This window comes from Cavia porcellus, unplaced genomic scaffold (assembly GCF_034190915.1).
Source record: "Cavia porcellus strain 051 isolate PalLab524CR breed Dunkin Hartley unplaced genomic scaffold, mCavPor4.1 scaffold_1, whole genome shotgun sequence".
Lineage (NCBI taxonomy): Eukaryota > Metazoa > Chordata > Mammalia > Rodentia > Caviidae > Cavia > Cavia porcellus.
In genome coordinates, this window is record NW_026947484.1 from 110,998,128 (window position 1) to 111,023,664 (window position 25,537).

The 25,537-nt window shown below is 37.0% G+C and overlaps 1 protein-coding gene across 1 annotated transcript; it reads right to left on the reverse strand.

The window, feature by feature from the left end:
- Positions 1–3,175: 3,175 nt before the first annotated feature.
- On the reverse strand, positions 3,176–20,318 carry LOC100735241 (guanylate-binding protein 1-like). The gene is made up of 11 exons (XM_003479142.5): positions 20,172–20,318; positions 19,276–19,483; positions 16,857–16,984; positions 13,478–13,587; positions 13,033–13,229; positions 12,207–12,449; positions 11,093–11,373; positions 10,291–10,503; positions 9,608–9,710; positions 9,205–9,398; positions 3,176–4,151 (listed from the first exon to the last, which is right to left on the reverse strand). Exons 2-11 carry the CDS (start codon positions 19,463–19,465, stop codon positions 4,038–4,040), a joined length of 1,773 nt encoding a protein of 590 aa, XP_003479190.1. The 5' UTR covers positions 19,466–19,483; positions 20,172–20,318; the 3' UTR covers positions 3,176–4,037.
- Between the last annotated feature and the right edge of the window lie 5,219 nt (positions 20,319–25,537).

Below are 25,537 nucleotides of genomic sequence, written 5' to 3' on the forward strand. Positions count from 1 at the left end.
TTCTTTCTTTCTTTCCTTTCTTTCTTTCTTTCTTTCTTTCTTTCTTTTCTTTCTTTCTTTCTTTCTTTCTTTCTTTCTTTCTTTCCTTTCTTTCTCTTTCCTTTCTTTAGTAAATTTGGCTAAAGGTTTGTATATTTTATTTATTCCTTCAAAGAATCTTCATGTTATTGATACTTTGGTATGATTTTCTTAGTCTCAATTTCATTAATTTCTGCTCTGATCTCCATGATTTCCCTCCTATAGTAGTGCATACTGTGATTGAGGCAGAAAAGTGGTCCACTTTGGGACTCAGTCCCCTGGTCCTCTGGCTAAGGAGATGATAACACTTTCAGCCAGGCTAAGCATATTCCTCCCTCCCTTTTCCAGCATGGCCTCACCTTGACCTGATCAGATTTTAATAGCAACCTGACATGCTGAACTTTAGATCACACCTTGCTTGGTTTGTTGAGTTTTTTTTTTCCTATTATCTGTTCTAAGACTGAAGTCTACTCACAGATGGTGGCACCTCAGTTTTAAACTGTTTGTCTATCAGCCACAGGCTCCAAAAGACACTTTCACAGGAAAATTATCAGAGTTTGGGGGTCTCTGAGGAGGGAAGCACAGACTACTACTCCTTACACAGGTATACTATGATCATAGGTGGTTTTCATATTTGGTTTGAAGTGCCCAATCGGTACAGCACCCCAGCTTCCAAATACCCTGTCCAGAAGATCAGTTGTGGACATAGGGAAAGATTTAGGGACCCAGAAGGAAGTGACAGCAGTGCTTCCACAAAGCCAGATACTTTTGGCCCCTAAAGAATTCAGCTCTAATAATGAAATAGCTGAGATAAATATCAAGACAACATTTGTATTCATATTAGCTTCAATAAAATAAGGAATCCAAACCACTATAGAAGTGAAACATCTCTAAAATAATAACCCAGTGGAGAAAAATAAAATTTAAGAACACAGTAGAAGATAAAAGTAGGGCTCATATTCAGGAGCTGCCAGATTAATACTGTTAGAATAGCCATATTACTGAGTGTGATCTACAGTTTCAATAGGGTACTCATCAAAATATCAATGACATTCTTCACAGAACTAGAACACAAAGCACCTTCAAATGGCTAAAGCAACTCCAAGAAAAAGAAAGTGATTGCAGAGGAATAATGATACTTATTTAAAAATATGCTACTGATCATAGTGACTAAACCAACATAATGAATGTATAAAATCAAACACAGATATTAATTGGAATAGAAGATTAGAAGGCACAGGACAAAACCCAAGATTCTCAATGAAGTGACCCAAAATGTACCTGTGAAAAAGGACAAGCTCTGTAACAAAGAGTGCCCAGAACACTGGTCATCAATATACAGAAGATGGAAATTACATCCCTATGTCACAACTAACACAAAACTCAAAAAACGCATTGAAAACCAAAAGATTTAATATTAAAACTGCAGGAGGAAATAATTAAGGAAAAACTGTGAGATATTGTTTCTTGGCTCCAGTATAAAATCCTCAACCTCCTAGCACAGATTCTTCACCCTGTTAACATAGTCTTTCTAGCTTCCACCATGGACCTGTAGGCGCTCCCAGTGTCAATCTATAAAACGGACTTGCATGAGTCATTGTGCTGGGCTCTAGGTCTCCTGTTGGACTCATGGGGGGCATTGTAATGGGCTCTTTAGGTCATTAACTGGACTTATGCAGGACATTGCTATGGGATCCTGACCCTCAGCTGAATTTTCTAGACCTTTAGCCTTGTGGGCAGATTTCCTGCATTTTCCTGTGCTTAACTCTGGATGACATTCATAAAATAATACTATACATTCTGAGTCATGTATGTAATTATTCGCCTTGCAATGCCTGACTACAAAACTGGTAGCCCTGAGTTTAACTCCCAGTACCAGAAAAAAAATTGTCTCTATTTCCGTTTTTAAAAAGTAGGTACTGTTATTCAATCATGAAAGATAATATAACATTTTAATCAGGGTGTATATTCTGTTTCATGCTTAGAATGTGAATTAAAGTGAGTATTATCTTATAAAGTAGAAAAAGATTATAAAATACATGAATATACAGTCTATACATAAGCAAAGAATTAGATGTAGACTGTATAGTCAAAGGGCTCTGCTTAGCCAAATAATCTTCAGGGAATACAAAACTTGACATCATACTTGTTCGTTTTGAAATATATTTTAAATCTACAGTAATCTAAACAATATACGTTCATGGAAACAGCCTTAAAGACCAATGGTTCAGAAGAGAAAGCTCAGAAACAAACTGTCACATATAGAGATAATGGTGATTGTGACAACCACCCCAGGGATGTAGTACAAAGAGAGGACAATTTCTTTATGTAAGATTTCTAGTAAGGTAGATATTTTCATTCAACAGAATGAAATTAGACACCTAGTATACCATATACAACATGAATTCAAAATGGATGTAAGATTTGAACTTTAGACTTAAGCCTGTAAAATTGCTAGGATAAAGTAAGGAATAGCTTTTTGATTGCTGTTTGGTTTAAGTGGCTTTTAAGTGACTCCATATGTTGAAATTTCAAATCGCATTGTAAGCTACTGAAAAAATCAAAACATAATTTGAATATAGTCGTTAGAGATAGGGGCTTTCCAGATGATTATTTTTTATGAGGATCATATGAGTGAAGCCTAAGTGGTAAAATCATAGTCACTCACAAAGAAAGGGAGAGAGAAAACACACACACATGCATGTGCATACTCACTGTCTCTTGTCACATGGTGCCACTTTGGCACTCTTCCAACAGTAATGTCACCACCAGATGTGAATGCTTGAACCTTCAGCACCATAAGCTAGGTAAACCTTTCTTTGTAACTCACACGATCTGTGCTATAGTTTTAATAGCCATAAAAATGCACTAATATTGTGACAGTATTTGCTGTGATTTCTCAGAGATGTAAATGAAAGCATAAAGGAATAAAAAGGTCTGTATGAAAGCTTAAACTGTCAGCACAGCAAAGCAAGCAGTCCATAGAGTGAATACGAAGTCAGCTAAACAATGTGTGCACACACTCTATCTGACAACGCATTAATATTCAAACATGTAAGAAACCTCCACAACTCAATACTGAAAAGCACAATCTGATTAAAAACTTAGACTTGAACAGCTATTTCTTCAAAGAAGACAAAAGTATCAAAGAAACATGTCAAAAGATACTTTACTTTATTCATCATCATCATCATCATCATCAAGGGAAAGCAAATTATAACAGCAATGTATCACCTCATTCTCATTTGGATAACAAGTACTAAGAAAACTAAAAATACAAGTGTTTGTGAGGATGTGATGAACTGGAACTTTTGTACAGTCCTGTTCAGAATGTAAAATTGTGTAACTGCTCTGGAAAAGTACAAAGGTTCTTTTTAAATATTTTAAAGAAAAGATATGTATAATTTGCCCACCCCACTTCTTTATATTTGCCCCAAAAAACTAAAACCAGGGTTTTGAAGAGCTCTCTGCAACAGTATCTACTTGAAATCCATTAAATTTTAGGGGAAAAAATTCTTAAAATCTTCTGCTTGGATATACATGCATCTCTTCAATTCACGCTTTGGTAGGTCAATAGGACCTCAAGGTTCAGTCATGGGTCAGGGACAAGTAACTGTCCAGCTGGAAGGAGCTGCACATGACTGTGGAAAACAGTGTGGCACTTATAGTCACTCCCTTAAGAAAATGGATGGAACTGATGGGAAAAAGAGGGAGGTGTAGACAAGAATAATTCAGGTCTTAGTATCATCAAAATAAGTTCAATGCAGGTTTAAAGTACGACATTGGAACCTAGTATTTTGTGAAAGTGTGCAGCGGTAAAATCTATTAGTGGTGCAAAATTTATAATAATTTAAGAAAGATGAAGTGGATTTCAAATGTTGTATTCATGTCTTTGCAGGTTTTTGTGGTTGTAAGACTTAAATACCATTAACTGCAATGACTATTGTTCCAAAATATAAAATTGCTTATCTATGCCATGAATAGAGAAGGGTGACAGGAAAGCTTGTTTCCTTATGTCTTTAGAGTATGATACATCCAGATGACTTTGGTATATTGTTCTTGAGATGCTTTATCTCCTCTTGAAGTTGTTTGCTCTCCTTGTCAAATCCCTCCTTTAGCAGTCTGGATTGTTCCTATAAAAGACAAATGGAATATTAATAATTTCTGATAAATTAAAACTGTTCAGGAGAGACAAGTGTTTCACATATCAGTGAAGGGGCAGGAAGGGGCAGAGAGATACCAATACAAATATTGTGGGTGATTTCAATACCTCACCTTCCACAAACAGAGAAGAAAACTAAACAAAAAAATAGAACTATTACAGCCTATCAATATCATAGAACAAATAGATTTACAGTTCAGTATAGAGTCTCATCTAATGATACCAGACTACACTTTCTTCTCAACAATCCGTAGAACTGTTTCCAATACAAATTATATTTTAGACCTGAAAGTGTGTCTCCATTAACACAAAAGAACAGTAATAGTTTCTTTTATCTTACTAGATGACAATGGAACAAAACTAGAAAACAGCAAAAGGAACCATAGAAACTATCCAGACACATAAACTGACTAATACACACTTGAGTAATCATTGGGCCACAGAAAAAAATCAGGAAAGAAGTTTTAAAAAATCCTAGTCCAAAGCTAATGTAAATCTAACAGAATCTGTGGAATACAATAAAAGCAGATATAAGAAAGAAGTTCATAGCTATGAGGACCTACATAGGTATGAGATCCCCAGTAAATAATCTAAGGATATGTGAAGACATATTGTGTGAGGGGTCTACAGGATAGTTTCAAGGAGATCACTCAAATACAGTTATATCCAGATAGGAAGCCAGGGGTTCTCTGGGTAAGCATATTTTTTGTTTGTAGTTGACAAAGCTCTGAGTCAGAAGAGATTTGTGGATAAGACCATGGGAAGACTAGAAAAGAATCCTAGAATAACCACACTCAGGTGGATGCTGTAAAGAAGAGAAAACAAGAAAGACTATTTTCAGGAAGTGTTTGAGATCTCAAAGTGGAGGGTAAGTAGAGAATAAGAATTGCCTGATTAAAGATGGCCACACTATCCAGGTTACTAGAAGAAATGAGGTAAGTAGGGTAAGAGGTTACCAAATAATGAGAGGACATTTAGTCTGATCTATGGGGAAAATGATTCCCTGGGGAAGGACAGAATATGAGAGACAGATTTATTGGTTGTTCATTTCACTGTAATCACCAACAAAGAGATAACATGCCTGTCCCAATAAGTAGAGACTGACTCTACACACACGAATTAGGTAAATAGGTATTTAAAAAGTCCTATACTAAGTTGGAAGAGGGCAGATAAATGGTCAAGGATTGACCATGTTGGTTGGAAAGGCATAACAACATTATCAAAGGGTTCCTTGGAGATTTCTCTCAACAGTTGGCATTGGAACAAAGACTCTTAGATTGAGTGTGGAGATCCTGTAGCTGTAGGGGGAAATAACTAATGATTTCTCCCCATTTTGCTAGGCAGGTAGTTGTTTCTCAACAGCATATTATTTTGCATTTTACCAATGCCTGGTGATGCTGATCATATTTCCATGTACATTTCTGACCCCCATCTACTTCCTTTGGTGAAATGTCTTCTCAGTCCTTTAATCCATTTCTCAACTGGAATTTTATTTCATTTTTTTTACTGTGGAATAAGCAGAGTCTTTACATTTTCTGTGTATAAGTTCTTTGTTAGATATGTGAGTTGAAAATATTTCCTTTCAGTCTATGGTAAATCATTTTTCTCTTACTGGTATTTTTTGCAGAGCAAAAGTTATCTCATGGTGAAATCTAATTTATTCACTTTTTCTTTATGATTCAAAAGTACTGTCAACAACACTGATTATACTTTGTTGTGAGATCTATTTAAGATAGAGAAAAGTTTTGTCTCTGTCTCACCACATACAAGTAACACCTTGAACTGGACTTCCATTAAGTGTCTTTGAAATCATGCCTGGGAGAACTTTTTTACCCTCTATGACAGGTACCACTGAGTCTTTCAGTTGAATAGCAAGCAGTATGGACTTTAAAGTCTGATAAGTCAGCATGATGAATGATATGTGTTTCCTTAGTTGGTAAATAGACATTAACTTGCATATTCTGTATCCAAAATTTTTGGAGCTCTATTGTGTATATCCAAGAAATTTTAAAAGTATTGTCACTATCAAAAGAAGAAAGAAAAATACAGCTTAATCACTAAACTCTGATTCTTGGTATTATGCATTACTAAAATTCAAGAGGATTAGCTCCGTGGCATAAGTGCCTGCCTTGTAAGTACGAGGTCATGAGTTTAATCCCAGGTACAAAAAAAAAAAAAAAAAAAAAAAAATTAGAAAAGAACTTACAATTTTTCAGATAATTCTTAACATGCTGTTATGCTTTATGCCTAGATGCCTCCTTAAAGCCTCATGTGTTCATAGGTACGGCATTTGTGAGGTGTTTGGATCATGGGTATAAGATTCTGGAATAAGGATGTGATAACTGGATTACTCCACTGATAGTTCTGGATGTGGATAGTGGAAAGGCCTGACCTATCCATGAAGGAGACCAACCAATAGGCTTGTAACCTGCACAGAATAAAAAACGGGAAGAGGCTGATGCATGCTGCTTCCTGTCTGCACTGCCATGGGCTGTTTGTCTTCTGTGATGCCCCTTAGACACATCACCTGTCTTGGGGCCAGCTGACTATGGACAGGAACTTCTGAAAATTGAGAAAGCAAAATAAATCTTTCCTCATTTAACTTGTGGGTGCAGGGCATTTTGTCCCAACAACAAGAAACAAACTAAGATACATGAGGTCTTACTTATCTTTTACAATGTGTTAGCAACCAAAACCAAAAAATCAACCAACCAACCAACCAAAAACAAACAAAAAAACAGCAAAAAAGCCCAATTCAAACAAACTGAAACACAAAACCAATGAAAAACCTGCAGAGGATGTAATTTTTACATAAACTGCAATTCTCCTTTGCTTCTACAAAAACAAAACAAAACACCTCTAAGAATTCTCCTACATACATTTTCTTTCAGAGCTAACTTGTTTCATAAACACAATGGTTCCTTTTGATATCCTGGGGGAAAAACTGTAGAACTAAAAAAGTTTACATTTCCCAGTTCAAATGCAAGATACAAGCAGTATTTGCTTTTCTTTTCTATTTTCTTTGCAAATTTTGTAACTAATCTGTCAAAATTCTGATGTTTTATGAGATTGTCACTTACAGCCTCATAAACTGAACTACATACTCTAAGTAAAACTTAATCTAGGTGAGGGTTAAATTGCTAAACCATTTTGTTGAGCAAATTTGGCTAAATATTTTTTTCCCATTACTAGGACTGAATCTGGGCTTTGTCACTGCACTATATCTCTGGCCATTTAAAAAAAATTTTGTTTTGAGATAGGCTCTCACTAAGACACTGTGTCACTACATTGCCCAAACTAGATTTTAATTTTCAAACCTTGTATCCTCCATTGTGCTGGGATAACAGGCCTGCTCAATTGTCACAAAACTTTTAAGAGGCTTAAACATTTATTTATATTATTTTCCTCCAAGTATGGGACTTGATTGCCCAGCAGACAGAAATAAAGAAAGCAAAAAAATTGTATCCTAATGACAAGGGATTGAATTACACATGGTTTATCAGTTGCATATTCAGAGGCTAGGGTGAAGTAGTTCACGCCTGTAATTCTAGCACTCTGGGAGGCTGAGCAAGAGGACTGACACAAATTTGGAACCAGTCGGAAACTACATAGTGAGACCCTGTCTCAAAAAACAAACAAACAAGGAAACAAACAAAGAAGAAGAGAGTGCATATAATAACAAGAGAAGAAACTGACGTTAAATATGGAATCACTTGTGTTTCCTGGAATCACGGTAAACAGTCACATACAAGAAATAGACTTTTCCTCATGATTGCTTAAAAGTAAAAATCTTTCCAGTAAGTGGAAGTATTGACTCTTTTGCTAACTTTGTCTCTGTCTTGTGTTTGGCTCCATAATAATTAATTGCATTTTTGTTAGAATCGAGCATTGAAGTGCTACTTATGCTTCAGCTGATTTCTGGGTAGATACATACACCCAGATAGCAGTTCATCCAAGTCCCTCAAGATAGAGGAAAAGAGCAGACCATGGGGAAGGTGAAAGAGAATCTTGAAATGGAGTTTCAAAATTAGAATCTTAATACGAAACCATTTTCTTGGCTTCCTCATTCCCAGTTCTGACACCAAAATGGCTTCAGCAGAACATGACTTCAAACATATTTCCAGGCCCAATGGCAGCCCATGTAATAGCTGAATCGAGTTTCATTTTGGCTTTTGCTCTATGCCTGCTATAAAGTAAGCACTTCTGTACATTGGATGAAAGCAGTTTAGCTGTCTTGCTGATTTAGCCAAGCTGTGCATAAGTACATAGTCCCAGTTTTATTGGCCATCCTATGCTCCCAGTATGAATAGTACAATGAATCCAGCTAATTGTGGCTCAGATTCAAAGCTCTGGCTGGGTCCCCAGTGACATATATACTTGATACACAATTAAAATAGTCTCAGATTCAGATGAAATGTCTTGATCCTAGTTTACAACTTTTGGGCTAAGCCTTCACAACTTGGTACAGAAGTGACATATGACAGGCAAGGGAATCAAAGTCCAGAATATTTCTGCACATAATTCCCAGGTGAACAGAAAATGGGACCAAGCAGAGAAAGCAGGTGGAAGTTGGGTGAAGGTTGAAGAGATTTTTTCCTACAAAGATTCTTACAGAGTTAAAGTCATAACAGATCAGACTGAAAAAGAAATCATGTTGCAAAGATAGATAATTCGTCAACTAGGTGATCTCAAGAAAGGTTTTCTGAACCCGGGTTTCTTGTATGAGGCAAAAAGTTCTCTTTTCATATTCTCGTGCAAGAGATACAGATAAAACGTGTTTATGATGCTTAGCAGACAAATCTTCCGTTAATCAAAGGATATATTTATTGATAGGGGAGCAATGCAAGCAAAAACTTAATAATTAGACAGGGCCAGCAGACTGGTCAGGCAAGCAGACAGGAGTCTAGTATTAGTATGTACAAGGTCCTTTTGGTGGCTTTGTGGTCTCCTTGCCAATTTTTCTGATCAGGGAGAATGGAGAAAAAAGGAAAAACAAGAAAGTTCAAGACGGTGCAGCTGAATACCTGGAGTTTAACAGCTAGAATTTCCTGCTGCTCTTTTATCAACTGGGCCCTTTCCTTCTCCATCTTTTCAGTCAACTGTTTGATATGCTCCTGATAACTCTTTTCCTTCTGCTCCAGCATCTCCTGATTCTTCTTTTGCATTTCCTCCATCATTTTTGCAGCAGCCTCTGCAGACTCAGCTTTCACACGTTGAACTGAAAGGAATGAGAGACGTGTCTGCGGGTTAGTGTGTTGCTTCGCCTCCTTCCTCTCCATATGTTTATTTATTATTGTTGCTGATTGCATTGGAAAATAAGCTACATCTCTGCTCTTCTTGTTCTAGTTTAAGAATGCCAGATTTACTTAAATTATGTAAACTTTTCAGAGCTTTTGAAGTCAGGTAGCCTCCTGACTTACTCCTCACCTTCGATCTCCTTTTCTTTCTCTGTGAGAGTCTGGTCTGTCTGTAGAATGGCATTAGTCATATCCTCCTTGGATTGCAAATATTTTTGGAGAACCTCTTCAGCCTTCCAAACCAAAAACCACAAGGTTAACAGTAAGAAGTGACTGTAAGCAATCATTTCTGTCTTTTTCCTGTCAGCTTTTCCTGTAAGAACTCTTCCTCCTAATCCATGAAATCCTGTGGCCAATATTCTCTGTTAGTAAAAATAAGCACACATTCTGGGCTGCCCAGTAAGGCCCTTATCTTGCGCCCCAAGAATCAATGTTCTGTATAGAAAGCTGGTGGTAAAACTGACTTGTGTTTTTAGGTGTAAAGTTAATGGTGTTGTGGTCTTTTCAGGCTAATCATGCTGGAGAATGAAGCCTTCAGGGAGACAACAGTCCAGAGAAGGATGTGGAAGTAATAAGAAAGCTAAGGAAATGTGGCTCAGGAGGGTGACAGACAGTGAAAAAATGTCATCAACTTTTAATTGGGTGTGCTCTCCTTGAGTAATACCTAGGGAAGGTCTAGTACAAAAGGCTTCTTATGAATGTTACTGAATGGAAGTGTGATCGTAGCATAGATAGAAAGGCACATCGCTGAGTAACTATGGTTGGTCACACTGATGCTGGAAACTGGTGCAGCAACACAGCAATGCTGCTTACCTGTATCCCCTTCTTGGGTTCCTCATAGTATTTTTTCTTCAGGTCTTGTACCTTCTGAATAAGGAGATGGTAGCCCCCTGGTTTAGAATAAATTCCTTGTTTCACCTCTTCTTCTAGGGGACTGAAGAGATCCTGAAGTAAAGCTGAACAGTAATCTGAAGATTTTTTAGTATTCAGTTCACAAAAATTATCTCGTTTTTTTTGCAGCTGAGCCTTTAATACAAAAATAAGAAATAAAAAGAATAGCAAAGGAATGAGAATATTTTGCGACCAGAGTTTCCAGGAATACTTCTCAAAAAGATTATGACTCCAACTTTTTACTAAGCTTCTTTGTAAATTCAAAATTTTTGAAAATTTACTTTCTAAGCAGGAACTGTTAGCATTATGTCATACTTTATAAGTAAACTTTTAATTTTTCACATTAGATCAATGGTTGCCCATGGAATAAATATACCTCAATATAAGCCTTCATTTGATAACTTAGATGTTTTCTTTGCTTTTTTCTTAAATATCAAACCTATATGATAACAGCAGACACATAATTTGAATAGAAGCTCCAATTAGTAATGTATATAGTTATAATAATGAGATTATTAGCTATTAATAAAAGAAAAAATGTTTTGAAAGTTTGAGTCCATAATAAAAAAATTTTTCTTCTTAGTATTATGATTATCCATAGGTAGCTAACACCATTTCAAAACCTAGTATAATTTCCTTTCTTAAAATGAATACTTTATCCTTTCCTTGCAGTACTTTTCCTTCTCTAATCTAAATTAACATACTCAAGATAAAAATGACCTACCGCCAAGTCCTTTTGAAATACATGGTCAACATCTTTGAAGGAATGTTTGATGAAGATCTCGATGGCCTCCTTCTCACAGGCCCTGTGCAGGTCCAGCAGCTCCTGGAGGGTGTCTGTGGGCAGCTTCACCTTCAGACCCATCTGCTGGTTGTAGTGGTCCAAGGCCTTCTGCACAGCAGCTGAGTTCTCTATCTGGGCCAAGGCCAGAACTGCATTCTCCATGCAGGGCAGTTCCCCACTGCTGATGGCATTGATGTAGGTCAGTACCAAGCTCTCTAGACCTGCATATAGGGAGCATGGGATGATGCTTGTTATAGGTAGAATGGACAAAACTCTCCATTGTATGTAATTCTGAGCATGTCAGATACCTCCTATTTGCCTCAAGTGTTATTAGTATAATTACCAATGTAGTTGGTAATTTACTAGAAATACAGCCCCTCAGTCTCTTCCCAGACATATGGAATTTGACCTTCCTCTTCAGAAGACCTCCAGGTGATGTGTATGTACACTAAAGATTGAGATTACTGGATATATATTATGTAGGACTGTTTATTGTAATTTTCCATCCATTTTAACTTTATGTGCCACTAGTTCTGGAATTCTATTGTTTTCATTTATCTCTGTATCATCATCCCTGTTAACAGTAAGTGTTTGATCATTGTTCATAGAAAAAGAAATGCTATTCCGATCAAAAGCCATTGTGATTTGGTTTGTTAAAATGATCAGCATATTTAAGAGAATACAATAATCGTTAGATACAGAAGGATACATGCCCTTGAAATATATCCTTCAGATGTGTTTTAAATTTTTTTCATTTAAATTAATTTATCCTTAAATTTAAATAACCATATTTTTCTTGTGGCTATCATGCTGTACACTGGAGGTATAGTTTACTTATGGAATTTTAAAGCAATAATCTTTGTTTTCCTTTAGGTGTTTCTTCTTTTTTTCCCATTAAGAGATGTAATTGACAAAATCTAAGAGAAAGTTTGAGGCCATGTAAAGTTTAATGGAATAGTAGTACATTTGCAAGCCTGATACTGAAACTAGATTCATTTTTTTTCCTTGCTCCTCATTGCTATGAATGAGTGAAACTAGTGGGAAGGGTACTCACGAGGTCCATTGACATGGATGCCTCCCGGAAGAGCTTTAGTCCTGGCATAGCTGAAGATGTAAGAACAGAATTCTGCAACTTGCCCCACGAATTCAGAATCCAGCTCATCATCGTGCAGGGTCTCGAGCTGGGCCAGCTTCTTTCGGTGAGTGGGTCTATCGAAGATAAAGCATTTCTTCTTTGGGAAGAACTTGCGGATACAGAGTCGGGGTAGATTATAATTTTTAATTTTCTCATCAGTACCTGTAAGAAGACAAAAAGAGGTTTACCTGCTGTAAGAATTTTCAAACATCTTTGTAAAGAATCAAATAGTTTATATTTTCAGCTTTTAAAGCCAGATAGCCTCTTTACTCTGCACTTAACTCATTGACTATAGCCTACCAGCGTCTGTAGACAATATATAAATGAATGGGCTCAATATTTTCCTAATAATATTTATTTCAAAAAAGAGAAAGGATTTCATTAGTTAGCATTTGTCTGTGGGCCACACTTTTCCAAGACTTGGGCTACTATACTACTTTAATCTATTTTCTTCAAATATGCATTCACTGCACCCCATATTCTTTGGATAAATGCAGAATCACACATGAGGAACAGAAAGATAAATGTAAACTAATCATAACAAAAGTAAAAAAACCTTGTCTTTGAACAAGGGAGAAAGTATTTTAAAGTTGAATCTCTTAATTCAGATATTAAACATTAATTTCCAGGTGTAGGTAGGTAGAAGTAATAGAAAGCTCTAAATTTAGAGAGTATAATTAGAAAAGTACACATTGATAATTTCTAATGTCTTGATATTTCCATTTAGCAGTTATTTCCATATTACCTTGTTTTAGCTTCAGAGAATTCTCCAGGTAAGCATCTGGAGAAATGGAATCTCCATCTATTTCTAATTCTAGGGAGAAATCTCTCAGTGTCCACACAAAGTCTGGGAAGAAGCTCATGAAGTCAGCTGAATCTTGAACTTCACTCGTGTTGGGTGAGGATTTTGCTCGGATTCGGTCTGTCAGTTCAGTCACATAGCTGAGATGCTAAGGAAAACTGGCAAAAGTAGCAGGGCCATTCATACCACACTAATTTAACAAATCCACAAGCTTTTATTTTATCCTTGTTCTTAACCGAAGTGTGATTTCTTTAGTAAGTATATGATGAGTGTTTCTTGACTTGAATTAATGCTGTTTTTCTGTTTTTGGGCTGGCTGTCCCAGGGCTTAGAGCCATGTGGCTGGTTTACTCACACGGGTCTCTCCTCCTGGACTACACAAAGGATACTGCAGTTGGTCCATGGCCTGCTGGTTGATGGTTCCCATGCTGTTGTACACAAAGGTGCTGCTCAGAAGTATCGCCAGGGCAAAGATCCAGGAGTCGTTCTGGTTGTCACCCTGGAAGTCAGAACACATTTGGACACTGTTTTATTCTTCTGTCAATCTGCAGATCAGCAAAGGCAAAAATATCATCACTTAACTGGAGTTTCAATTACATAGAAACAAATCCAAATAAAAATATTGTCTATAAGACATGAACTTTGAATATTTTTTGATTAATATTTGATTCACACTGATTCCCTCTAGGTCCTCTTATGATTCTTGGCAACAACTGAAAAACAGTCAAGGCTCTTAGATTTTTTTAAGGCTTGCTAAATTTGTTTTTAAAACCATAAAACACTTCTTAAAAAGAGCATTGCATTTTGCGCAGTGCTTTGAACAGATTCCAGGGACTATTGTTACGTTCCTCTTTGTCCCACCTCACAAATGTTTTCAATGACCACACAAAGTGAGGTGTTCACGATAATTACATGGGCAGAAAGATTTTTAAACCACCAATAATGGAAAAAATCCATTCACTCTGCTGCTGTTTTAAAATTTCAATGTTAGTTTTTGCACGTGCTACCCCCTGACCCAACCCTGTTGAAAGGAATTGAAATGTTACATCTGGAGAACAGCAAAGATTTCGCTACACCTTGAATGCAGAACACTTATGAAGCTGAGGAAAGCTGGTTTTTTAAACAGAAGCAATTAAAAAAAAAAAAGACGCACAACTCCTTCAGTTCTGTACTAGTCTTAGAAAAACTTTCTAGAATACTGTTTCATTCTTCAAGAAAGAGATTGCTTCATACTACAAGAGATGTCTTCCATTAGAATCCTTCATCTGCTGAGTGCTTCACACTATTCTGCAGCAAATACTGTGATTCTGTTTCTGGCCCTGTGTTTTGTAATGGTGGTGATCCCTTCTTCAGATCCTCTTAAAGACTCATCAGTTTTGATAGAAGCCCCCAATTCATGATGGATTTGTTTAATCCACTGACCACCTTTGCCAATGATAGATCCAGCCAAATCTTTAAGAATAGTTACTTGTGTAGTAATAATAGGTCCACCAAGAATAATCATATCTGTATAACTTGTACCCCTTCACTGTTTTTTTTCTTTCTTTTCTTTTCTCCTTAAATTAAAAAAAAAAAAAAAGAATAATCATATCCAGAGACACCCTGTGGTGCATGTCATTTACATTCTGATGGGCTCCATGTGTCATCAACACTGAAAGAAACCATGCCAACATAGTGGTTGTCTGGTCTTTCTCCTCTATAATAGGCCATTAGATCGCCACCTCTATGTGCTGGTGGTGGTAGAAGAGGAAGATTCCAAGCTCTGCTACTACCCTGACCACTTCAACCAGGAGGAAGGAGTAGTGGTCCCCAGTGAGGGGCTCATGGAATCAGAATCTTTTCCGGAGGGAGGCATGGGCACCCAGCCTGTCAAAACCACCTCTTTTCCAGAGGGAGGCACGGGCACCCAGCCTGTCAAAACCACCTCTTCCCTGAATGGGAAATCTGCAGCAGTTCTCAAACATCATAAAACCACCGTAATTGTAAGTTTCATCCTAAAAGTTGAGGTTACACACATCATTTGATGGGAGACTCACATATAAGGTCAACAATGATCTCTATGCACTCTACAACCTTATCAGGTTTTCCTCCAATAAGAACAACTCTATCTGTGGAATGAGGACAGCCTTCCTAGAAAAGCTTGATTGTCGTCTGAGTGTTCTCTCAAAGTTCTTAGATTTTAGCACTTTGACCCAATAATTCCTCCTGTCAGACTTTTATAAGGTAACAGTATCAACTTGCAGTCAAAGTCACTTCCTTTATTGTGTTGGTAATTTAAGCATTCCATCGCATCAGATTGAAGTAGGAGCTAGTTGTAGGTGACAGCTGCAGGCCTCCTTCCAAAGTAGGGATGATTTTCTTCAGAATGACTACACCTGTTTTAGTGTCAGTATGTGGTCAATACTCACATTGGTGATATTCAATATGTGGTCAGGACCACTGCTGTCTGGGACTGAACCACTAGCACTGTGGTCTGTACAGTCTTTATATTCTTGCCTTTTTCCAGTTACTGCCCCAGCTTTCTTGCTCTGAAGTAGAATTTGTAACTCAGCCATCTCATCAGTGTTTCTAGAGCTCTTAAATGCTTGCTCCTCTTCTGTGTCTTCTGTAGGACATTTACCAAATTCAGCACTGATTTCAGTGTTGGGGAAGGTTTCTTGTGGCTGCTCAGTTTCCATTTTCTTGTGTTAAATGGACTCACCAATCAGCTATTATATATTTTTGCAGAACAACTCTAGCATTCTGGGCAGGATCAACAGTGGATACCTTAGCACTGCAGTCACCATGCTAGTCCACTTTCTGTTACTGCTGTAGATAGTCAGAGCTAGACAGAGAGCAAGCGCGGCCAGGTCTTAGGTCTTAAAGAAAGTTTAAACTTAAAAGTTTCTCATTTTTAGGGCGGGGGAATTAGCTTAGTGGCATAAGCATCTGCCTTGCAAGTGCGCAATTGTGACTTCGATCTCCGGTACCAAGAAAAAAAATTCTCTTTTTTAATAGCAATATTTCTTTATAAGAGGTGTGGACCCTGATGTAGTGGTGCATGCTTCTAATCCAGCTAGATGTGAGGCTGAGATAGGAGAATTGTAAGTTCAGTGTCAGTCTAGGAAATTTAGTGATATGTTTTCTCACAATTAAAAAACAAATATGTAAATAAGGGGCTGGGAACATAAGCCAGATTAGAGTGCCCAACTTTTCAATCCCTGGGGCTACTTAAATAAATAAATAAATGTACGTTTATAATACTTGTAGCTCTTTTAGAGCAATATTATATATCAGAAATATTATTTATCTTATTAAATATTCAAAACAATACTAGAAGATATATAAAGCGATTACATGCATTGGACACATAAGGAATCTGAGGCTAAAGGGATTCAAATTATTTCCTTAGGTGCAATGAGTTAGAACTTGAGTTATAATTTAAGCACAAAGTCATTAAGCTGCAACACCTGAATCCTTAGAGTTTGCAGTGGAAAAAAACTTGATATTGAGTATATTTGTGCTTTTTCTTCTATACAGGATAACTTGCTTCCTTTATAGATTTCTTTTGATGCTTAGAACATCAAATTGACTATGTTGTTTTTTGGTGGGATTCTGTCATGAATATTTCTCTGATTTCTGGTTGCTATTTTAAATCTCTGAAATGTAAACAAAAAATGAAAAGATATATTATCCTTAAGTACAATCTCTTGTATAAGTGAAAACTGCTTATTGTAGAGAATATTCCAACATAAGGAGCTAATCCAAACTTGAATCCTCAGTGCTTACTTTCTCAACATCTCCCAGGCCCTCGGTGTCAAGCAGAACCAGAGTACGCTTTGAGTCCTTGGGATGAGGCACACACCACATCCATATCCCTTTGGTGTGAGACTGCACAGTGGAGCCCAGAGAGAAGCCTGCAAAGCACAGAGAAGATGAGACGGGTAGAGTTTTAATAAGTGTTCCTGAAGCTGAGATAAAAGTATAATAAATTTTAGGAGAGTATAAAAACTACTGTCAGTATTGATCTTACTTATGATGAAACAAATGGTAAAGATTAGGTTGTTTGATACAAGAAAAAAATTGAGTTTCATGATAAGAAAAACATTCATCATGTCAGCATATTGGTACCAATCTCTAATAGCAGCTGCAGAGGATGCTGAAACAGGAGAATTACCACTTTAGATCACCCTGGTCAACCTAATGAAACTTAGTGAAACTCAAATTTAAAAAAGGTCAGGATATTTAGTTCAGTGGTAGAGCTCTCTCCAAGCATACTTGATATTCTAGGTTCAGTCCTCACTATTCCAGAGAGAGAGAGACAGAGAGAGAGAGACAGAGAGACAGAGTGAGAGAGACAGAGAGAGAGACAGAGTGAGAGAGACAGAGTGAGACAGAGAGACACACACAGAGAGAGAGAGGATGCAGGAATGCAGCTTAGTCCTTGTGGGGTTCATAGTCCCAGTTTTGCAAAAACATTTGAGAAATTTGAAATAGAAGTATACTACCTCAGCACAATAATGGTCATCTATGAAAATTCATAGGCAACATCACAGTCAGTGGCACAAAAGTGAAACCTTTTCCTCTAGAATGAGAAATAAGAAAAAACTGTCTGGCCTACTTGTATTTAACACTGATATGAAAGTCTTATTCAGCATAATTAGAAAAGAAAAGGAAACAGAAGGCACAAACATTGGAAAGAAAAAAGTGAAAGCATAGACAACAGAAGAAAAATAAAGAGAATATTAGATTTCTTCAAAATTGAAAAATTTCTGCATCAAAGTTTACCTTCATAGAATAACAAAGCAGCATGTGGAACTATGGAACTGGAGAGAATATCTGACAGACACATATATGATAAAGGGTTAATATTAAGAATATATCAAGTTCCTACAATGGTATACAAACACACAGATTTAAAAGTGAACAAAATTTTTGATAGTCATTTGTATAAAGATGATATTCACATGGCCAAGAAACACAGGAAAAGATACTTAACATGATTAGTCTGTAAGGGAAATGTAAATTGAAACCATAAGAAACTTTTTTTACACCCATCCAAATGTCCACCATCAAAAAAGTAAGTGAAAAAAATCAAATAGAAAATCACAAATAATTTCAGAATATGAAGAAATTAATACACTTTTACATTTCTGGTGGGAACATAAAATGGTGCAGGCAATATGAGAAATAGATAATGATTACTCAAGAAATTAAATGGAATTATTATGTGATCCAGCAACCCTATCCATGGGTATACACCCGGAAAAACGTAGAGCATAAACTCAAACCAATGTTTTTACATCCATGAGCACATCAACATTATGCCTAGCAACAAAAAAAGTAAAAAAAGCCACTGTGTGTCCATAGATGACTTGATGAATAGATCGATATACAGTATTTGTACATTACTGAGCCTTAAAAGGAAGGAAATTTTGACAAATGTGACATTTTGAAAACTTAAACACATCACAATAAGTGCAAAAAAACAGTCATAAAAGGACAAATATTGTCTGATCCTTCTTGGATGATGTTTGCAGACTAGTCAAATTCATAGAGAAAGTGGGGGATGTTTCACAGGAACCTGCTGTTTAATGGACTCAGAGCTCCTCTTGGGGGAGGAGGAGATTGTTCTGGAAAGGGAAGGAAGTGGAGACTTTGCAAATAAGTGAATTTACTTAGTGCCAAAAAATGATCACCTAAAAATATTTAAAAGGGCAAAGTGTATATTACGTAAACTGCAAGCAATAGAAAAATATGTAATACAAATGAAGTACTTTTTAACTTCAAAAGTGAGTGGAAAATGGCTCTTACTATATGAATGCCTTAATAAGAATCTTACAGTTTATTATCACATAAATTAATTATACACATTACTGTTTTCCTTTTTTTTTTTTTGGTACCAGGGATTGAACTCATAACTTTGTGCTTGCCAGGCAGACACTTTACTTCACTGAGCTAAATCCCATACTATTTTCTTTTTTTAAGAAAAATAAGAATTTATGCTTTCCAGGGGAAGCTAAGGCATAGTGACTGGAGCCGGTGACCCATTCTTATCTTCTAGAACACAGTGAAGATCTGAAGCTCACTGAGGGGCAGATTAGCTTGCACTGGTCCTCTCTGACTCTCTTCTCCTCCCCTCCCCAATGTGGGATACTGGCAGTGTGGTGGGCAGAGGACTCAGCAGAGCCTTGCTGGTGGCACTCACCTCTTTTCTTCCCAGCCAGCTTGTTCATCAGGTAGGATTTGCCTGTGCGGTAGAGGCCCACAATAGCCACCACCACGACGGGCTGGGTGATGGCAGACAGGATCTTCAGAGCTTCCTGATTCACTTTCAGCTGCCCTTTCACATTCTCAATGAGGCACACTGGGGCTGGCATGTGGATCTGGGAGGCCATGTCCAGTGTGTGCTCTGTCTGCAAGGAAAGGGATGGAAAGAGTCACAATCTGCAGTCTTTGTTCTAACAAATTAGATTCATAGAATTCCTCAGCATGAACGAACAAGTATTGTTGTGCATCAACAAGACACATGAGGCAAAACTCATATCATCTCAGGAAGTTATGAAAATATTATCAAAGATGTTCACTTTAAAAAGTTGTAACAATTTTTTTTTTTGTCTTTTTCGTTTCTATCGGTACCAGGGATCAAACTCACGACCAGACGCTTATGCAGCTGAGCTAAATCCCCAGCCCCGTAATAATTTAAAAAAAATCAATGTTCAATTGCTCCCACAACCCAAATCTTATTTCAGAAAGTTTTCTTTCTCGTTTCAGAGTCCATTAGGGACTTTATTGCAGAAAGTTTTCTTTCTGGTTCCAGGTCCACACAAAGTCAACAAATAGAAAGAAACTGAACTCATGTCCCTGTCTGCCAGTGCCCTGACACAAGCTCCAGGGGATCTGACACTGTAATAAAATCTGGGTTTCATTTGGCCCCCTGTCCCATCTAAAGCTCCAGCTTTTCGTAGTGCTGATAGTTTTAAAGAAAAATAACCATCCCTTATAAACAGCTTCCTATCTCTGCATCAGACTTAGCAGCTGTCAGTCCCTAAGCAGAGCTCTTTTAGAGCTAGAGAGGCTACCAAAGGGAAGGCAGTGTCCTACCTGATCTTCTCCTCAAGGTAGGTGGCTTGACTTCTCTCTTTTCTGCCTCTGGCTGTATCGCTGGGCTTTTATATAACTGTCCAATGCTGACAGGTTTCTGTATTTGCCTGAGTGACCACATAATGAAAGCCTGCAAGCTTTGTGATAATTTTAGAGGAATGTGAAACTGAAAGAACTTAGTTTCAGGAAAAAGTCCAACAACCATAAAACATTTTTTTGTAGTTGTGCCTGAGGGAAGGTTTAAGAAGACTTATTATCAAGTTTCTTCAAATGTTTCTTTTTTTTTTTAATTTTATTTAAAAGGAAAAAGAGAAAAAAACAAAACAAAACAAAGCGGTATAAGGGTACAAGCAATACAGAACTACAAAAAAAAAAAAAAAACCAGTAAGAAATCACCAGTTAATAGATTACATATTATCATCTTAGAGATAGTTGCTCAAATCACAGGATCAAAGCATACAAAGTGGACGTTCAAACAGTGAGACTGCAAACAGTTGTGTTCAATGATCCAACCAAAAACATTAATATGGTCAGCAATTTAACACACTTCAAATGTTTCTATGAAATCATAGAGATTATTTATTATTTCTAAAAATGTCCCTTAGATGTAAAATATAATGGAACATCTCTCAAGATTAGGGGTCAGCTTGAATGTACTGGAATGGAGGGACCTCATATTGTTTTTAAAGTATAATTCCTAAAAATAGTGTGTCTCTCACAGTGGAATTGGTTATTTAGTAATGCAGTAAGGGAAAGGGCATGTAATACTCTCTCAGGTGCACACAGCAGTTGGTTCTGATGCTCACTACACAGGCAGGAGGGTCTCCCTTCATTGTACAGGTGCACAGGGTGCAGGGCTTGTTGCTGCACATGGATTATGCATCTTAAATCTCAAGGTAATCATTTCTCATGAGTTTATAGAAGCTGAAGCACAGATAGGCTGTATCAGTTGTCTCAAATCAAAGCACTCTAAGTAATCTGAATCCAAGGATCCTTGATCTCAATCTTTGAACCACCTCACTTTGCTGCCTCTGTTTGCTGAATGGATAATTGTAAAAACTATTGCCTTTTCTTGTTGATTATTACATAAAATTTCCTGTGTTTGTTATAAAATCAGTCCTGACTTCAATCATTTAAAAGAACTATTGTCTCTATTTTGCAATGAAAAATAGAAGTCAGAGGAAGAAGGATAAGCTTGAGACATTTTTAGTTGATGGATGCACCTTGAGACCACACTCCTCAGTGAAATAAGTACATGTTCCAATATCACATGGTTTCTCTGGTATGAGAAACTGAAAGTGTAATCAGGGGCCAAAATTTATAACAGATTTTGGGAAATGGGAAGAAAATGTTCAAATAGAAAGAGAAACAAGAGATGAGGGAGAAAGGAAAAAAAGAACAAGGAAAAAATGGAATAAAGAAAAAATGGAAACAAAATTTTTGTAAATAATGAAAGGAAGAGGGGTGTAAGGGAGGGAATGGGAATGGGTAAAAAAGAAGGAAAGGTATGTCATGTACTGCTACAATTCTCTATGACGAATGTTATTATGTATATCAAAAAGTACCAATAAAACAAAAATTTTTAAGTAAAGGGGAAGAGTGCTGTGATTTAGTGTGACTTGATGTGTCCCCCAAAACCTTATTTTCTACTGGCCTTAAACTCATTGTGGTGTTATTCAAATATTCTGTAACCTTTAAGAGGTGGTGCATGTGGGTGATTATTTATTTTACTTATGAAAAATATTTTAAAAATTTCTATGTTCTGGGCATGACAGGAGATGCCTGTAATCCCTGCACACTGTGAGGCTAAGACAGGAGAATCACAGTTTGAGCCCATCATAGTCAATTTAGTGACTTAGCAAAAACTCATTCAAAACAAAAAGTAATGAAAAGACAGGGAATCTAGCTCATTGAAAAGATTTAGATCCAAACCCCACTACTGAAAGAAGTTTTGGAAGTTGATTCAAACAAGTTAATCAAAATTACATGTACAAACTGAATTGTTAAGCAAGTAAACTAGACTTCAAATTGTACTGTATTATTTAGATTTCCCAGGAGAAAAGGCAATTAGTCATCAGATGATAGTTATTAAGAGCTGAAGTTATTACACAAAACCCTGAGACAATCTTTTCCACCTGAAGATCACTTGTCTCTCTTTACTCAACAAAGTAAAATAAGTTGTGGATGATCCAACTTATTGGAACAGCATTGGGGGGCAGCAGTGTAACCCTGTCAAGTAACAAGGCAGCAATTACTTGAGTGGAGATGATGGGCGTGTACACTCTCTATTGAACAGGTGAGTGAGTGTGCTGAGGGGTGCTCATCCCCTTTCTCACCAGAAAATAACCGACCTTTCTGCACTTGAATTTCTTGAACCCTTAAGAATCTTTCACATTCTGTATTTGGATGTAGGGGTAGGCAGCCTTATTGAAGGAGTGACTTTGGCATACAGCCCAATTTGTTTTTATGCATCATTTACTTTGTTAGTTGATGCAATGAGATGCCTGTTTCTGGCTATGACGAGTGGAGGAAACCTGGAATGGATGTTGGAGGGGGAAGAAGGTCAGTGTGGACTTTGTTGGTATAACTTGCAGTGACTGCATGTGCCACAAGCTGGGGTAATGTGTCCTTTATATAGCTGGCACTATATTGGAGACTGAAATAGTTGAGTCTAAAGAAGGGCACAATGAACAATGTAGTGGTGGGGCGGATGGTGTCAGCTGCATATGATGCGCTGACATATCCTTTAAACCCCACGTCTGATACCCTCTGTGGCTGTGGCAGACAGTTCAAGGGAGGGCCTGCACTCATATCAGGCAGATGATGTTTTGCTTAGGGTAAACCCACTTCCTTCTAAGAGGGGTACAAAGGTGGTGGGATTCGTCCTCTCTCACCTAAAACTGCCCCTCCTGGCTTCTCTGAAACACGCTGGGTATGGTCTTGCCTTAGGACTTTTGTACTTGTTCCTTCTACTTCTTGTGCTATTTCCCAGTTTCCCAGGTGACTTATCAACTTTTACCCGTAGGTCTCAGCTGAAATACAACTTTTTTTTTTTTATTATGGAGAAAAAGAAAAAAAAAGCAGAAATAGGGTACAAGTTGTACAGAATTTCAGAAAAATAAACAATAGGAAATCACTAGTTAATAGATTACATTTTGTTATCTTAGAAATAGTTGTTCAAGTTACAAAGTTAAAGCATATAAAGTGGACTTTCAAACAGTGAGACTGAAACAGTTTTGTTCAATGATCCAACAAAACTCAGTAATATAGTTATCTATCTTATACACTTAAATATATATGTGGTTATAGTCTTTAGAGCACTTTCTTTTCCTTTCTTTTGTACAATGACAATTACACATTTTGGGTTTTATTACTCCTACAGTTCTTATTACTTTTTTTTGAAGCGAGTAAAACCAAATGTGACATAACAGAATAGAGTCAGTCAAATCAGAAGGACGAACATAATAGATAAATGTAAAAAAATACTAAGTGATCAACAATGGTTACCATACTGCCTCTTGCTATCTGAAATACAACTTTAATGGCTGCCATTCCTACGGTAACCAATGGCTGTGGATTCCTATGTAAAATTACTATAGTTTAAACTGTCAGCTCCTGCTGTCTCTCACTCTTCTCTACTTCACATTTCTGTATAGAAGTTGTGGTCACTTCATATTCCATCTGTTTAACAGGTTTTTTTGCTTGCCAGAACTTATCTCTGTGGATGTGGAGATTATTTTTTATCTCTTTTTGAATGTTAAATTCCTCATACTTCAAAAATAGTGCCTACCACACAATAAGGTTTTAGTAAATATTTGTTGATTGATTGAATCAAAACAGTGAAAGTGACTATTTTGGTTAAAAACTATGATTTTTTTCAAAGCTTTTTGAAACATATTATGAATTTTGCTTCTGGAAACATTTGCGGTCTGTTCCTTCCACTTTCCTAAGTGTTTATTAGGCTTTCTGCATCATCTCCAAATGGTAGACTCATGCTTTAAACATCAGCTTAATTCATAGGGCAAAAACATCATGCTTTCAGAGATATTTTGGTTCTTACTGAGTTATTTTCATCACATTGATATTTCAGTACACTGACTACCATGAAGCCAGAGAGAGTGGTAATACAAAGTAAATTGTCTGTGGTGTTTACTCTGTGTCACAGACATTAGTTGGTACACTAAACTCTTTGCGTTACTAATGAGTTTTTCTTTTATATGTGCTTATGATGTAGGGACTATTATTAGCATTTTTCAGATCAGTAGGTGCAGTTTAAATGTAAGTGATACATTTTTATAGCAGTCTGTCAAGCCATAATATTCTGTTCAGTGGTTTGCGGTTTATTAAAGTAACAGCTTATTGCCTAGCACCATACTAAGGGAGCAGGCAACTACTTGCTGTGAAGAAGCCACTTTTCCTCCCTTGCCTGTTTACCTAGTTTGTAGCACAATATATCTTCTAAAATGTGGTCACAGGTCAAATTTATTCTCAGTTTAGTACATATATTTAGTTGTTTGAGTAAGTTTTCTAAATCTTTGTATTCTAAGGATAGACTAAATTTCATGTGTAAATTAACTTTCTTTCATTCATTCGTTCATATTCTTTTTCTTCCTCTCTTCCTTTCCTTTCTCTCATCTTTCTTACTATATTGAGATTTAAACCCAGTACTTGTGCATAGAGCCTTTTTTATTTTTTGTTTTTGAGACACCATCTTGCTAAGTTGTCCAGGTTGGGCTGGAACTTGTGATGCTCTGCCTCAGCCTCCTAGTGCTCTGGGATTTCAGGGAAGCATGTAATAAACTGCTTTTCTCAGGCACATGCTCCACAGAACACAGCAACATGGACTTGTTCACTCAGCTGGGCTTACTGATTCCCATGAAAAATGGAGCCAAGACTCATGCTCAAAAAACCCACAGTACGTGTGTGTGTGTGTGTGTGTGTGTGTGTGTTGTGTGTGTGTGTGTGTATTTGCATGTACTGATTGCCCAGCACTCTGCAGTTTCCAAGTGTATGTGAGAATTCACACAGTCACCTCCCTGACCCAACTTACTCTAGGTGGAGATCAACCTGCATCCTCCTAATGAAAGCAGAAGCCTACAGAGGAGAGAAAGGTAGGAGCACTGGATACCATGAGGGTGCAAAGATGGCAGATGGGAATGCTGGAAACTTAACACTGAGTAATTCAGTTCAATTTCAGATATGTAGAGTGCATTTAGTACATTAAAACACTTGATTTGCTTCAGTCTCTTATCTATGGTGAATGATGCTTCAGTGAGATTGGGTGCACAAATATCTCTTTATATCCTTTTTTCAATTATTTTGGATATAAATCCCAAAGTGGGATTGCCAGATCATGTGGTAATTCA

Coding starts and splice junctions, on each gene's coding strand:
- LOC100735241 (XM_003479142.5), bottom strand. CDS start 19,465: ATGGCCTCCCAGATCCACATGCCAGCCCCAGTGTGCCTCATTGAGAAT. Junction 10,504..11,092: donor TATTTCAAAAGGACTTGGCG/GTAGGTCATTTT, acceptor TTTGTATTAAAG/GCTCAGCTGCAAAAAAAACG. Junction 9,711..10,290: donor AACCCAAGAAGGGGATACAG/GTAAGCAGCATT, acceptor TTGGTTTGGAAG/GCTGAAGAGGTTCTCCAAAA.